This window comes from Semicossyphus pulcher, unplaced genomic scaffold, assembly GCF_022749685.1.
Source record: "Semicossyphus pulcher isolate SPU_LCO1_2020_fin unplaced genomic scaffold, fSemPul1.0.p SCAF_12, whole genome shotgun sequence".
Classification (NCBI taxonomy): domain Eukaryota; kingdom Metazoa; phylum Chordata; class Actinopteri; order Labriformes; family Labridae; genus Semicossyphus; species Semicossyphus pulcher.
Window position 1 is genome coordinate 31,634,474 of NW_027211626.1, and position 15,754 is coordinate 31,650,227.

A 15,754-nucleotide genomic window follows, 5' to 3' on the forward strand; every position below is an offset into this window, starting at 1 on the left:
TTGTATTTTGCTGTGGTGTCCACATTTCTGGCATCACTGACATCAGAAACACATCTACTGAAAGAGGTCTGGGAAGGTTGAATCAGGGCTCCTGCAGTTATTTCTATCACTACTTAATTCCCGAACAGGCAATAAAATGATATCCAGACTGTATAATGGCATCCATCTTAAAGATGACAGTACAGAATATATAAAGAAAAGGTGGGAAAGAGAAGGAAATGTAGTCATTTCTGTGGAGAGTTGGGAGAGAATATGCCAGCTACAATGGATTTCAACAGGGTCACTCATGGCGCGGGTTTTGCTGGAAGAATGTTGTGAGATTTTTTTGTTACACCCATCCAGAAACAACACCAGGGCGGCGCTGATGCCTGCTGGAGACTCCCTGATTAAGATGAGCTAATCAATGCGGTCAACACACACACACACACACACACACACAGACACACAGAATTCAATTCACACGCGCGCACACACACAATTCAACTTTCTTTACATTTTTTTTCTTTTTTTACATTTTTCAGCTACAGAAACAATTCAACTGTTGTACCTCTCTTCCTTGCCTCTTCAGTCTTTTCAACAACTTTAAGCAGTTTATTCAACATTTCATTTCAGCTGTCAGCATTCTACACATTTTCTGCTCTAATTTTTCTAGTTCACCTGAACATCATTCATCCTGTTTCACTGTTTCTCATCATTTGAACATTTTAAAGAACATTTTGATTTGATTTGTCAAACTCTGAGCTTCATCAAAGGAAAATATTAATTGCAGCATTAGTTTGAAATAAATATAGTGTTGTTGTTTTGTCTCTGACCTGTGATCAGCAGCATGATCATCACAGAGCAGACGTGAATGTGATGATTGACAGGAACCTGCATGTTGTTCACATCTGTATTAAGGCCCAGGCCCAATGCTGTAACAAAGCGACCCCACAGAGGACTCTGAGCCCATCACTGTTTTAATCGTCTTTATTTAGTAAACTCTACACTTCAGTATTGCTTTTACCTTTTTTTATTCTTTTCTTTCTATAAAGGAACTTTTCAATCACATAAAGAACTTTTCATGGAGCTACACTTTGAGAATACAAAAATATCACAGTACATATTCTACTGAGTCACACCTTCACCTGTGAGGTCCAATCAGAGTCCGGATCAGAACCAGCGAGCTGCCGGGACGGGATGGAGCGTTGACATGTTAATAACAGCACCATGGTCTTAAACCACAGGGGGGGGGGGGGGACCTCTGAAACAGGAAGTCCAGAACCAGACCAGAACCAGGTCTCATTACAGGTGAGAAGTTCACCATCAAACTCAAACACCAGAGTGACATTTAATAAATGAGACTGTGTGAGACTCCCGATGCCTCCAATTCAAAACTTCATCTGAGATTCCAAATGAGACGGTTTGAAACGGTCAGGATGAAGTAGAAACTTCAGCTCGGTCAGTTCAGTGTTTCTGTTTTTATTACAGAGTTTGTAGTCGTTTAAAACAAAATCTCAGACTGAACTCAACGGCAGTGTCTGGTTGTGTTAAATGTCCAAAACTCTTTCATAGAAAATCTGATTAATATTTAGAAAAAGAAGGTTTTGGAAAACGTTTAGAGATGTTAGAATCGAGTGAACACCTAACTCTTATTCTGTCCCTTCAGGTGCTCTGAAACATTTAATGTTCTGGTCTGATCCAGTTCTGACTGCGGGACACCGAGAGAGTCTCATCCAGCCGCTTCTGGAGTTCAGGTCCCTCTTCAGGCTGAAATGTAAATATGGATCCCACAACAACAGCCCCTTTATCCTCCTCTTCTTCTTCTCCTCCTCCTCCGATTCTTCACAAAGTATCAAAAGATTAAACAAAAACAGGAAGTCCTCAAACATCAATGTCACCTGAAACCACAGAGACACGAAGCCTGACAGGAAGGAGTCAGGGCGAAGACGAGTCAGCTGATTTATTCAAACTAAAGAACAGAGGGGACAAGGGGAGGAGACAAGGGAAAGATATGAGGGGAGGAGATGAGGGAAGGATACGAGGGAGGAGAAGAGGGGAGGAGAAGAGGGGAGGAGAAGAGGGAAGGAGACGAGGGGTGGAGACGAGGGAGGAGGAGAGGGGAAGAGACGAGAAAAAGATATGACCGGAGGAGAGGAGGGAAGGATACTAGGGAGGAGAAGAGGGGAGGAGAGGAGGGGAGGAGACGAGGGGAGGAGAGGAGGGGAGGAGACAGCCCCCCCAGTCACAGAAACACAAACATGATGAAGCAGTCTGTCCCTGTGTGGGGGGGTCTGATTGTACTTCCTGTGTGCTGTGTGTCTGTATCAGGGGACAGGGTCAGTCTCAGTGAGGGGGGGCGGTAACAGTTGCCCCCCTCAAGGGGAGAAGGTGGCCATCTCCAGGGAGATCCTCTGCCACAGCTCCTTGGTCTGCTTGCCTCTCTTCAGGTTCTGCAGGACGTCGTTAAACTGCATCATCCCGACCGGCGTAAGGCAGAACGCCCCCCGAGCGCTGCGGATGATGTTCACAAAGTCGTCGTAGTCTGCAGGAGTCAGATGGATCAGCCGGTGGTGGATGTACTGGGGGGGGGGGCAGAGACAGAGAGAGTATATCCAATATGGCCGATGGTTCAGTCTAATAACAGCTGCTCTCCCACTTCACTATGAGCTCATTATTGACTGTAACAACTTCAGCTGTGTGTGTGTGTGTGTGTGTGTGTGTCTGTCAGAGGTTAGACTTTCTCCCTGTCATTTTGACGGACAGGGTCATAAATATTATTAACAAGTTTTACCAGCTTTAATTTCAAAACCTCTCCATGACAAATACAAACATTTAATTGGAAGAAACAGATTTAACAGAGCACCAAGAGATGAACACACAGCGGCTCTGCGCTCACTTTTCATGTGACCACACAAAGCATGTTTGTTTTCCAAGTGATCTTGTGACTGTTAGTACCTATGGGTGCGTCAGTGTTAAGATGAGGTGTGGTCAGGCAAACGGGCGGTGCGTTGCCATTTTGAGGACACAGAAAGCGGCTGCGCCTTAGACAAACAAAAACCTGGGGTCCATTTCAGAAAGCGGGTTTAGTTAACCCTGAAATGAGGGAAACCTCGGGCTTGCCGTTTCAGAAAGAGAGGTAACTTCAGCTCTGAGTTGGTTACTATGGTAACTGTGTCTGTGATTTTCTTCAGGAAACTCAGAGTTTGGCTCTGTCTCCTCCCTCTAGAATATAAAACCCTCATTCACGTCCTCATTCATTCAGCCCGCCTCACGCGCGTTTGAGCGGTTAGTCTCTGTGCTGCTCTGACCCCTTTGCAAAAGTCTTTTATAATTATAATAAAATTATCAAAAGTCAAATCTGTGTCAAAGTCATCATTTGTAGATTTTCCACCACCACTACCGGGAACGCTCAGATAAGACAAATGATCATTTATTTGGTCCTCTTCATTTCTTCATATTTAATTTGTTTAATATTTAAAATCTGACTGAAATGAGGTTCAGCCATGAGCCTGTTCTGCCTGAGCCGTACCTTTGAACGATGTTCTGGTATTTTATTTTTAACTGCTTCCATGTACGTTTTTCTAACGTTTTTCTTAACTCCGGCTGAACCTACTCAGAGTTGATTGAACTAACTCTGGTCAGCTGCTCTGAAACCAAAAAGCGACTTTCAGCTCAGGGTAAGTCAAACCACAGTCAGGTTAGACTGAGGCTTTGTTGAACCTCCTTTCTGACACGGACCCCTGGTCTAAAAATGAAGTTTTGTCCTCTTGTGGCTGTCTCCAGCAGTGAGTCAGTCCCCATAGAGCCCCATGTTAAACTTTACAGCAGAAACATGTTTATAGTATTAGAGTTCGACTGAGGGTTTGTTGAACCTCCTTTCTGACACCGACCCCTGGTCCAAAGTCTAAAGTCAGTGGCGCAGTCTGTCTCTGCTATTTAGAGAGTTCACAACACACAAGTCTGCTCGTCACTCACAGCAGTGCTTTGACTCATAAGGAAAAAGCAGTGTGTTTGCAGATACAGTGAACGATAAACGTTGACGGCAAGCTTTTGTTTCCCTCGTCTCCTTAAATCATGATACTGATGCTTTCAGTTTGTCTGTGCACCGTGTAACTAGCAAAAGTGGGCCGGACACGCCCTAAAAAGTGCCTGGTACATATGGCCCAGTGAGGTCGGTGGTGGATGATAGTTAATGAATGATGTGGTGTGGAGGTGAGGAGTGGATCGCTCTCAGGGTTTTGATCCGTCTAAATGACAGCCTTCAAATGTTTCCATCATTGTTCAAAAAATTCTGTCAAAGACAGAAAATATCTGTGAACTCGACCTCTGATGTGGGTGTTACCTGCAGGTAGGCCTGCTGGCAGCGCTGTACCAGCTGGTGGAACGCAGGTGTCCTCAGGTGTGCGTGGATGTGGGCGGGGTTTAGCCTCTGCAGAGCCTCCATGATGATCTCCTGCAGGACAAACGGACTCAGGACGCCTTTAGCTGCACCCACACAGAACTGATACACATAGTTCACACCTGACAGACAGACAGACAGAGAAACAAGCAGGACAGATATGTTAATGAATTTAATAAACTTTATTTATAAATCTCTGAATGACAGGAAACGTTCGGACACTTTGATAAACAGCAGCTCTGACGGTGCAGAGGAGACGCTCTGTTCACGTCACGTTTAAATCAAACTTGGCCACGGATAACACACATATATTAAAGATACACATATGAGCACATACACATGTAAATAGCGTGTTAATGTCTCACCGAGTCGGGCAGCGAGTCCTAGCAGCCACTTGACGTCCTCGGTGTAGGGGGGGCTCCTGGAGAAGTTGTTGGGGTGATCGTTGTGAGCTCGTCTGCCCAACATCTCCAGAGCCAGCATGCCTATACACACACACACACACACACACAGGTTATACTGAAACACACACTGTACTGCCCCACAGTACACAGTGGTACCACAGTGCTGAGTGTACTCACCAACTCTGTATGCAGAGTGCAGGTAGTGCAAGCCCTGCTGGCTGATTGGCTGGCTGTGCTGCTCGTCCTCTGCTGGGAACGCAGAGCCGACCAATGAGGGCTGAGAGGACAGCGGTAGAGCCTGGAGGGCGGGGCCAGAGTGCACGCTGCCCACTGAGGGACATGACATCACACTGAATACTTCACAGATCATGGTGCTCGCGCACACACACACACACACACACACACACACATTACCCAGTCCAAACACACATTGATACTTCGTGTTACAGTCACGTGTTCACATCCTGACTCATTATGAAGTCTCATACTGAAGGAGCAAGGGGTATTTCAGTCCTGACCTGCCACGGTGGTGCTGAGCGGCAGCCCCGTCTCGCTGTGGTACGGGTGGACGGCGATCTGAGTCATGGACGGGACGGGGACGCCAGGGAACGTCACGGCTGTGGCTGCCATGGGGGGCTGAGGACCTGCAGCCACCGAGAATGGGTACTGAGCCCCGATGAAGGCTGGGTGCATCCCCTGATCTCACACACACACACACACACACACACACACACACACACACAGAGGGGTGTGTGTTAGACTCTTCAGTAGTGGTAGCAGTCTGCGTTCACACTGAGCCGTGAGGAGGATTCATTATTCCACTTTAAAGACGACGACAGAAACCAAACCGCTGCTCTCTCAACATGCACGAGAATGTCAACAAATAAAACAAACATTGATCCAAATAATAAACAAATAAATAAATAATCAATAAATGTCCTCTGCTGCTTGGTGATTAAATATTCTCTTATTCTGTTAAAAACATTTTTTTAAATCTATATTTTTTATTAATTTACAGCCTCTTGATAAAATAAAATAATCTCCCATGATTCTCGGCATCTGAGTTCTGACCTGAGGGTAGGCGGCGCCCGACACGGGGAAGACCGTGGGCCGGGGGACGTGCTGCAGGGGGTGTCCCAGGTACTGGGGGGTGCAGACGGTGGGGAGGTGGGCCTGGATGGTGGTGTAGGGGTGCAGGCCTTGGCTGTGGGGGTGGGCCATGGCCTGCCCGGGGAGGGGGTGGGACTGATAGATGGTGGAACCCACAGAGATGACTGGGACGACAGCCGCCGCCGTAACCGACGCCGTCACTGTCGCTAGCCCTGCCGACTCCATGTTGCCCCCCCCGTCGAGGACCCCGCAGCTCGACTCCACAGGCCTCCTGCCGGGACCCCCGTTGGCTCCGCATCGTCCGGAGGTCTCCCTCTGCTGGCCTGAGCCCCCCCCCATCGACTGCTCGTACAGCCAATACCACTGATGGGCCACCTCGAACAGGACCTCAGGGTAGACTCCACCCCCTTTAGCGGCCTCCTCCACCGCCATGCACGCCTTCTCCAGCATCACGTTGTCCTGAGAAGGAAGAGTCATTACTCGATAAATCAAAGGCTAACACCCCCCCAAAAAAACACACACCCACTCCCCCCCGTACCTGCTCCTTGCACTGCACCAGCGCCCTCTGGATCTCATTGGGGTTGAGGGCGTGGGCGTGGGGGAGGCAGCTGAGGGCGAGCTCTGCAGCCGCTCGCACCATGTTGGGGTCTCTGGCCCGGGACGCTCGGTCCGCCAGGGACGCCACCTCAGGTGGGGTCAGGTGACCGTCCCAACACTCCACCAGGATGTTTAGAGCTGCACTGCCGATCTCCATGGCCTGACCTGAGGGGGCGGACGCAGGAAGTGAGTCAGAGCACACAGACATATAAAAAACAGACACCTCCCTCACTCCCCCCCTCACCTGTGATCCAGGACACGTGGGACGAGTACGTCCTGCTCAGCCAGTTGGGGGACACAAAGTTGTGCAGGCCGAGCGCGTACAGTCCGATCTCAAAGGCGCACAGGTGCAGGTTCCTGTGGGGCCCCTGGTGGCCCCCGCTGGCTGACGGCTGTGTAAAGATGGAGGTGGACGAGTTCCCCCCCGCTTTGATCAGGACTGTCTTCGCCAGCTCAAAGTAAAAATGAGCCGCTGCCTCAGAGGGTTGGTTAGGTACGTGTGGGGCATGGCATTCAGGGCGACGCCCCTTATACCTGAAGACAGAGAGAGAGAGACACCTAGCAGCTCCCACCTGTCACTCAAAGAGGCCACGCCCCTAATGATCCATCACTTTAAGCCTTAATATAATGTAAACAGGTGAGTTGTATAAAGATTCTCCCCGTACAGTTGTCATGAAGAGAGAAATGAGCTATAGAGACCTAAACTGTTTTTTGTACCAGGCTGTAAACATGTTTATTTCTGCTGTAAAGTTTAACATGGGGACTCGTGATGTGAACTCGCCACTGACTTTAGACTTTGGACCAGGGGTCGGTGTCAGAAAGGAGGTTCAACAAACCCTCAGTCGAACTCTAATACTGTAAACATGTTTCTGCTGTAAAGTTTAACATGGGGATCTATGGGGACTGACTCACTGCTGGAGACAGCCTCAAGAGGACAAAACTTCATTTTTAGACCAGGGGTCCGTGTCAGAAAGGAGGTTCAACAAAGCCTCAGTCTAACCCCGGACTGTGGTTTGACTTACCCTGAGCTGAAAGTCGCTTTTTGGTTTCAGAGCAGCTGACCAGAGTTAGTTCAATCAACTCTAAGTAGGTTCAGCCGGAGTTAAGCGCGTGCACGCTGACTATAAAAAGCCCGCAATAATGGAGCCCCGATACCACGATTCACCTTGGCAACGGTACACAAAAAGAGGTCCTCCTACGTCACACCAGTGGAGCTCGGAATCGTCATGCGGATGTTCAGCGAATATGAGCATGTTTTTAGAAAAATAAAGTAACACAGCTGCAGCTGCAAAAGAGAGAGAAGCGGCTCAAGTGAATGCGTCAGTTTGAACTGGTCTATTTATTTAATATTTAATCACGACTGGAAGCTAAAATTTATATTAACTTAGGAGCAATCCAGCGGGAGAAAAACATACATGGAGGCAGTTAAAAATGAAAATACCAGAACATCGTTCAAAGGTGCGGCTCAGGCAGAACAGGCTCATGGCTGAAGCTCACTTCAGTCAGATTTTAAATATTAAACTAATTAAATATCATTCAATGGCTGTTTTAATGTGCATTAGCTTTATCCCTAACATAAGGCTGATTTCACATACAGTATGTCCTCTCACCTGAATCCTGTTTGATTAAACTGAATCATGTTTTTTTTAAATAAATATTTCCAATAACTTACGGCTGCTTTTGTATTGGTCGGAAATGAAGAGGACCAAATAAATGATCTTATCTGAGTGCACTCGGCAGTGGTGGTGGGAAATCTGCTGATGATGACTTTGACACAGATTTGTTTTTTGATTATTTTATAATAATTATAAAAGACTTTTACAAAGGGGTCAGAGCAGCACAGAGACTAACTGCTCCAAGACGCGTGAGACGGGCTGAATGAATGAGGACGTGAATGAGGGTTTTATATTCTAGAGGGAGGAGACAGAGCCAAACTCTGAGTTTCCTGAAGAAAAAACAAGTCACTTAATGTGTTTACCTGCTGATGATGTCACTTAATGTGTTTACCTGCTGACTCAGTGTGTTTACCTGCTGGTATCCGTGCTCTTGGCTCTGGCTCCACCCCCTGCCCTGCGAGAGCCACTGGAGGAGGAGGAGCCTAGCGAATCAGACGACGAGCTGCTGATGCTGTCGCTGTCTTGGCCCCGCCCCCACGATGTGGCGGCCCAGCCCCCTCTGAGTGGGCGGCGGCTGAGGGTGGGGGAGCTGTCAGAGGTCGTCTCTGGAGCACTGCTGTCAATACTCGCCATGCCTAAACACATGGCAGGTCACTTGATCACGTTTACCTCATGTTTCTGTCATGTTTATGCCATGTTTACGCCATGTTTACGCCATGTTTAGTTCATTTTTACTTCATGTTTTCGTCATGTTTTCGTCATGTTTACTTCATGTTAACTTCATGTTGTCTTAATGTTTACTTCATGTTGTCGTCATGTTTATGTTATGTTAACGTCAAGTTAACGTCATGTTAACTTCATGTTAACGTCATGTTAACTTCATGTTTTCGTCATGTCAACTTCCTCTTAACGTCAAGTTTACTTCATGTTGTCGTCATGTTTACTTCATGTTAACGTCATGTGAACATCGTGTTTACTTCTTTTCATCATGTTTACTTAATGTTAACGCCATGTTAACTTCATGTTGTTGTCATGTTTTCGTCATGTAAACGTCATGTTTACTTCATGCTAACGTCATGTTTACTTCATGTTGTCATGTTTAGTTCATGTTAAAGTCATGTTTACTTCATGTTTTTGTCATGTTTACTTCATGTTAACGTCATGTTAACGTCATGTTTGCTTCATGTTTTCGCCATGTTTACTTCATGTTAACGTCATGTTTAGTTCATGTTAAACGTCATGTTTTCTTCATGTTAACGTCATGTTAACGTCATGTTTACTTCATGTTAACGTCATGTTTACTTCATGTTAACTTCATGTTAACGTCATGTTTAGATCATTTTTACTTCATGTTTTCGTAATGTTTACTTCATGTTGTCGTCATGTTTACGTCATGTTAACGTCAAGTTAACGTCATGTTAACTTCATGTTAACGTCATGTTAACTTCATGTTTTCGTCATGTCAACTTCATCTTAACGTCAAGTTTACTTCATGTTGTCGTCATGTTTACTTCATGTTAACGTCATGTGAACATCGTGTTTACTTCTTTTCATCATGTTTACTTCATGTTAACGTCATGTTTACTTCATGTTAACTTCATGTTTTCGTCATGTTTACTTCATGTTAACGTCATGTTTAGTTCATGTTAACGTCATGTTTGCTTCATGTTTTCGTCATGTTTACTTCATGTTAACGTCATGTTTTCGTCATGTTTGCTTCATGTTTTCGTCATGTTTACTTCATGTTAACGTCATGTTTTCGTCATGTTTGCTTCATGTTTTCGTCATGTTTTCTTCATGTTAACGTCATGTTTACTTCATTTTAACGTCATGTTTAGTTCATGTTAAACGTCATGTTTTCTTCATGTTATCGTCATGTTAACGTCATGTTTACTTCATGTTAACGTCATGTTAACGTCATGTTTTAGTTATGTTTACTTCATGTTAACGTCATGTTTGCTTAATGTTAACGTCATGTTAACTTCATTTTAACGTCATGTTTTCGTCATGTTTACTTCATGTTAACGTCATGTTTACTTCATGTTAACCTCATGTTTTCGTCATGTTTACTTCATGTTTGCTTAATCTTAACGTCATGTTTACTTCCTGTTAACGTCAAGTTTACTTCATGTTAACGTCAAGTTTACTTCATGTTAACGTCATGTTTTCGTCATGTTTGCTTCATGTTTTCGTCATGTTTACTTCATTTTAACGTCATGTTTTCGTCATGTTTACTTCATGTTAACGTCATGTTTACTTCATGTTAACGTCATGTTTTCGTCATGTTTACTTCATGTTAACGTCATGTTTACTTCATGTTAACGTCATGTTTTCGTCATGTTTACCTCATGTTTGCTTAATCTTAACGTCATGTTTACTTCCTGTTAACGTCATGTTTTTGTCATGTTTACTTCATGTTAACGTCATGTTTACTTCATGTTAACGTCATGTTTTCATCATGTTTACTTAATGTTAACGTCATGTATACTTCATGTTAACTTCATGTTTTCGTCATGTTTACTTAATGTTAAAGTCATGTTTACTTCATGTTAACGTCATGTTTTCATCATGTTTACTTAATGTTAACGTCATGTATACTTCATGTTTTCGCCATGTTAACGTAATGCTGACGTCATGTTTACTTCATTTTAACGTCATGTTTTCGTCATGTTTACCTCATGTTTGCTTAATCTTAACGTCATGTTTACTTCCTGTTAACGTCATGTTTTTGTCATGTTTACTTCATGTTAACGTCATGTTTACTTCATGTTAACGTCATGTTTTCATCATGTTTACTTAATGTTAACGTCATGTATACTTCATGTTAACTTCATGTTTTCGTCATGTTTACTTAATGTTAAAGTCATGTTTACTTCATGTTAACGTCATGTTTTCATCATGTTTACTTAATGTTAACGTCATGTATACTTCATGTTTTCGCCATGTTAACGTAATGCTGACGTCATGTTTACTTCATTTTAACGTCATGTTTTCGTCATGTTAACTTCATGTTGAGGTCATATAGACCTTATGTGTTCGTCATTTTTACTTAAGGTAACATCATTTTTACTTGATGTTTTCGTTATGTTTACTTCACGTTAATGCCATGTTTACTTCATGTTAAAGTCATGTTTACTTTTTACGTTAACATCATGTTTACTTCATGTTAAAGTCATGTTTACTTTTTACGTTAACATCATGTTTATTTCATGTATACTTGGCCGTTTATAACATATGCACAGAAATTATTTTCACCTGTGTGTTTCTTCTTCTGGCGCACAGGTGAGCCCCAGCAGCGCTGACTGTAGCCACAGCGAGCTCCCAGAGCCAGCCGACTGGGAACTGTTGTTTCCAGTTTGAATGGAGCAGCTTCAGTCTGCTGCTCAGCGGGCGGAGCTCCATCAGAGACTGCAGAGAGAGAACAGGTGGTGTCACTCTGGTGCTGATATGGAGAACTCTTATGTTTAGTGTAAGCGTTTCAGGTTAAATATCACTTTAACCAATATTAGTACTCATACACATTCATATGAATCCTGTGGTCTCACCGTTCTCTCTGGTCTCGGCCGTCCCCTCTGCTGTCGAACTGGTCTGTACTGGGTTAAGGTCCTGGTGCGTCACCTCCTCACCTGTCAGAGCCACAGCTGAAGAAGGGGCAGTTGTAGGGGCTGCAGATGAAGAGGAGGGGCCGTGTTTGGAGACCCCCCCTGTGGCCCCACCCACCCCGCTGTGGCTGCTGGCTGTGTGTTTGGACGGGCTGCGCTGGCTTCCTGCTGCTGGTTTACTGGAGTAAAAAGAGCTGAGAGTCTGAGGCTTATGAGTCTGACTCTCCCTGTCCAACAGCTTGTCCAGGATCTTGGGGGGGGGCAGAGAGAGAGAGAGAGAGAGAGAGAGAGAGAGAGAGAGATGGAGAGGGATAGAGAGCACAGGGAGGGGAGAGTTAAAGAGTTAATGAAGACACAGAGGAGGAAAAACTGTCCTGAAGGAGTGTCTGACTGATTAAGCAAAGAAAATCTTTTATTCGGGAGGTTTTACAAAAATGTACACTGAATACACAAATAGAATCACCGTAAACAGTTAACTTTTCTGTAGGCATTTTCTTAAAAAGGGTATGGTTTGTATACATTAAGAGAAAATAAATTAATATGAATAAATAAAAAAGTACAAAAGAAACAAACAAACAAATAAAAAATAAATAAAAAAATAAATATTTCCAAAGGTTGAAACCATAATCTGCAATAACAGTGGTAAATTATCTTTTTGTACTTTCAAAGGAAAGGTTTCTCTCACCATTACATACGTATCACAAATAGTTTTAACCAATCTTCTAATTGTGGTGCGTCAGGTTGTAGCCATTTCCACGTCAAAGCTGTTTTCCCTCCAATCGTGAGTGTTCTCATTAAGTATTTGTCTGCTTTAGTCTGAACATTCTGTATAGTGGCACCCATATACATTGTCAAAACATCAAATGGAATTGTGATCCCAAATACGGTTTCCAAGCATTTATGGATCTCTTGCCAATATGACACAAGTTTCGGGCATTCCCAGAATACGTGAAAATGATTAGCTACAGTCGATCTGCACAGCCTCCAACAGCTCGCTCCTGCAGCTTGGTGGTTTTTCTGAGCAGGAGAAATGAAAAACCTTACGGCATTCTTCCCTCCAAATTGTCTCCAGGTTTGAGCAGAGGTAGTTTTCCATTGAGATTTACAAATGTTTTCCCATTCTTCTCCAGATATAACTATCCTGCCTTCTTTTTCCCATTTATTTTTAATATAATGGGTGTTCACCTTTGAAGTCTCTTCGAGGCCCTTGAAAGTCTGGATACTATTTTGTGTCTGTTTTCTGATTTGTATGTTGATATGAAGACGTAGTACTTAGACGAAGTACTTAAAGAAATCTTGAGTCTCCAAGCCATCATTTCTTTTTGAGGTTTCAAAGCTCTGCAATGTTCCGTTTTGTATAAAACAACAGTGAGTCCTTTATTCATCCAGATTTCGAACCGTTTATCTGTCATGTTGGGGGTAAAGTCAGTGTCATACGCTCACGATCTTAGTATTTTCAGTGCCCCACTCGGGCGGCTGTGGCTCAGCGGTAGAGTAATCGTCTTTCAATCAGAAAGTCGGAGGTTCAATCCCCAGCTCCCTCAGGCTACATGTCGAAGTGTCCTTGGCAAGACACTGAACCCCAAATTGCTCCTGGTGGCATAGCCAACGGGTATGAATGTGATGACTGATTGACAGTTAGGCACTTAGCAGCCTCTGCCATCAGTGTATGAATGTGTGTATGAATGGGACATGTAGTGTAAAAGCAGCTTTGACTGGTTGCAAAGACTAGAACATTATTATTTATTTATTATTTTATTATTTTTGCAATATTAAATTAGATCTAATTCTTGTTTTTTTTAGCCATCCAGATATATCGGGAAATTAATTTGTCCCATTAAATGAATTGTTGTTCAGGTATTTCAATTGGGAGTGATTGGAATAGATATACCAGACGTGGCAGGACAACCACCTTAACTGACTCTACCCTGAGGAGAAGTTCAGACAGGGTATGAGGTTCCACCTGGATACATCATACATACATCACATTTCATTTTGGACTTTAGAGGGCCGTACTTGGCTTGATACTTCATTGAATCTTTTTCACATCTCAGACCGTACGTATCAATGTTTTGTTTCAGAAGGTCATAACTGAAGGTCATGACTTGTGTTTTTTGGATGTTTAGTTTGTATCCTGATAGTCGACCACATTCTTCCAAAGTTGACATCAGAATGGGAAAGGAGTTTGTTGGCTGTGTCAGAAAGATTAATACATCATCTGCAAAAAGTTTATGTTCCCCTTCCCCTATTTTTATTCCTGTGATCTCTTCGGTCTGTCTTATACACTGGCTAAGAGGTTCAATGAATAATGCAAAAAGAAGTGGAGAGTGAGGACAGCCTTGTCTGCATGGACGTTCTAATATAAAGGATTTTGATAGGTTGCCATTGATTTTGATTCTTGCTGTTGGTTTCATATGTATTGCTTGGAAGGCCTCTTTAATAGTCTTATGAAAGCCAAATGTATTTAATACTTTATAGAGAAAGGTTCATCTGACAGAGTTAAAGGCCTTCTCTGCGTCTACTCCCATTCATAAAGCTCCTGTCTGATTTTGGTGTATATGCCACATGATGTGTGATGTTCTTCTTATGCTATCTTGGTTCTGTCTCTGGTGAATAAAGATCTTTTCTATTCTCCTGGCTTGTATTGATGTGTATATTTTGTAGTCCAGATTCAGCACAGAGATGGGTCTGTGTTGTTTACAGTCTAATTTGTCCTTACCTTCTTTTGGAATTTCCGAGATTATGGCTTCCCTCCAGCCTCGGGGTTATCTGATCATTAAAGGTTTTGTACCACTCAGCTGTGAAGCCATCTCTGCCGTCAGAGTATCATTTTGATCCTCCCTGACTGTGGGCAGGTTCAGAGAATTAAGGAATCTCTCAATTTGGTTTTCGTTATCTAATTTTGGTTGCGAGTAAAGGTCTTTGTAGTACATTCCAAAAATATGTTGAATCCCTTTCGGTTTATGTTGGACTGTCTGTCTTACTTTATCGATAGTATTGTCTACTTGTTTCTTAGCTTTACTCCCTGCTTCATATTGCCCCTGCTTCAAAGAATAGCACATTTTATATCTCAACTTCTTCATTTTGTATTTTTTAAATCTCTGTTGCCTTATCTTATTCTGTTCTTTTCACATGATCTCTTGTTATTCTTTGAGTTGGTTTTGTAAATTGTTGAGCTTCTCTTGTTTAAGCTTCTTTAGTCATGCAGATCGGGTAATAAACTTCCCCCTTAATATTGCTTTGTATGCATCTCATACCATAGGTGGAGGTACCTCTCCGTCATCATTCTCTTTAAAGTAGATTTCTGTATCTTTTTTTATTTCTTCTTTTACCTTGGGATTATTCAGGATATATTCGAATTCCAAAGAGTAGATTTTGGATTATTGCTAATGCTCACTGTCATTCGTGTAGGCGAGTGGTCAGAAATATCAATGGGGCCGATGTCGCATGTTTGGTCTGTAACCATATTCCTTTTTCTTTTAAGGTCCTCTGCACTTCAGTGTACTCTTGCTGTTGTCCTACAGAATTAGGTGCATAGTGTTGATCTAAGTTAACTTTTTTGTCTTTCCATATGAATCCCTGTTTCTGCCACACCAATCGTGGAATTTTATCTTTTGTTCTGTGACTCTGAGAAACTTTACAATGATGGATCTCGGTGGAGCTCCTTCAGGTGGGGAGGGGCCGAGTGCTGAACTCCTGTCAGCGGGCAGAGAAAGATTTTGTTTCAGTAGCTCCTCAACAAAAGTTATCATGGATGGGGAGTCCTTCCCAGACCCTTCAGTTACGGAGTAAATCCTAACATTATTCCATCTGGACCTTCCTTCCTGGCATATTTGTTTTGCTTCCTGGTGAGTCTGGAATTTAACAAGCTTTGTCATGACTTCTTCCACTGTTTGCAGCTTCTCCTCTGCATCAGTAATTCGTTCCTCTGCCTCGTCCAGTCTTATTTTGGTTTTACCAATCTCCTCCCTGATCTCCTTTGGTTGTTGTCGGGTATCTTGTTGAAAACTTTGACTGACTATTGTGTTGAGGCTAACCTCCATCTCT

The 15,754-nt window shown here is 43.4% G+C and overlaps 1 protein-coding gene across 2 annotated transcripts in view; it reads right to left on the minus strand.

The window, feature by feature from the left end:
* Positions 1-916: 916 nt before the first annotated feature.
* Positions 917-15,754, minus strand: part of zswim8 (zinc finger, SWIM-type containing 8) — a 55,495-nt gene continuing 40,657 nt past the window's right edge. The window contains exons 16-26 of one of the 2 annotated variants that reach the window (XM_069658582.1): positions 11,651-11,957; positions 11,361-11,513; positions 8,518-8,740; positions 6,734-7,023; positions 6,431-6,654; positions 5,854-6,351; positions 5,301-5,478; positions 4,960-5,112; positions 4,744-4,863; positions 4,322-4,500; positions 917-2,558 (exon numbers count right to left, since the gene is read on the minus strand). In XM_069658582.1, coding sequence (XP_069514683.1) covers positions 2,355-2,558; positions 4,322-4,500; positions 4,744-4,863; positions 4,960-5,112; positions 5,301-5,478; positions 5,854-6,351; positions 6,431-6,654; positions 6,734-7,023; positions 8,518-8,740; positions 11,361-11,513; positions 11,651-11,957 — 2,529 coding nt within the window. In that variant the 3' untranslated portion in view covers positions 917-2,354. Of the gene's footprint in view, positions 2,559-4,321; positions 4,501-4,743; positions 4,864-4,959; positions 5,113-5,270; positions 5,479-5,853; positions 6,352-6,430; positions 6,655-6,733; positions 7,024-8,517; positions 8,741-11,360; positions 11,514-11,650; positions 11,958-15,754 lie in introns of those variants that run through there. The other variant, XM_069658583.1, reaches the window with a different exon arrangement.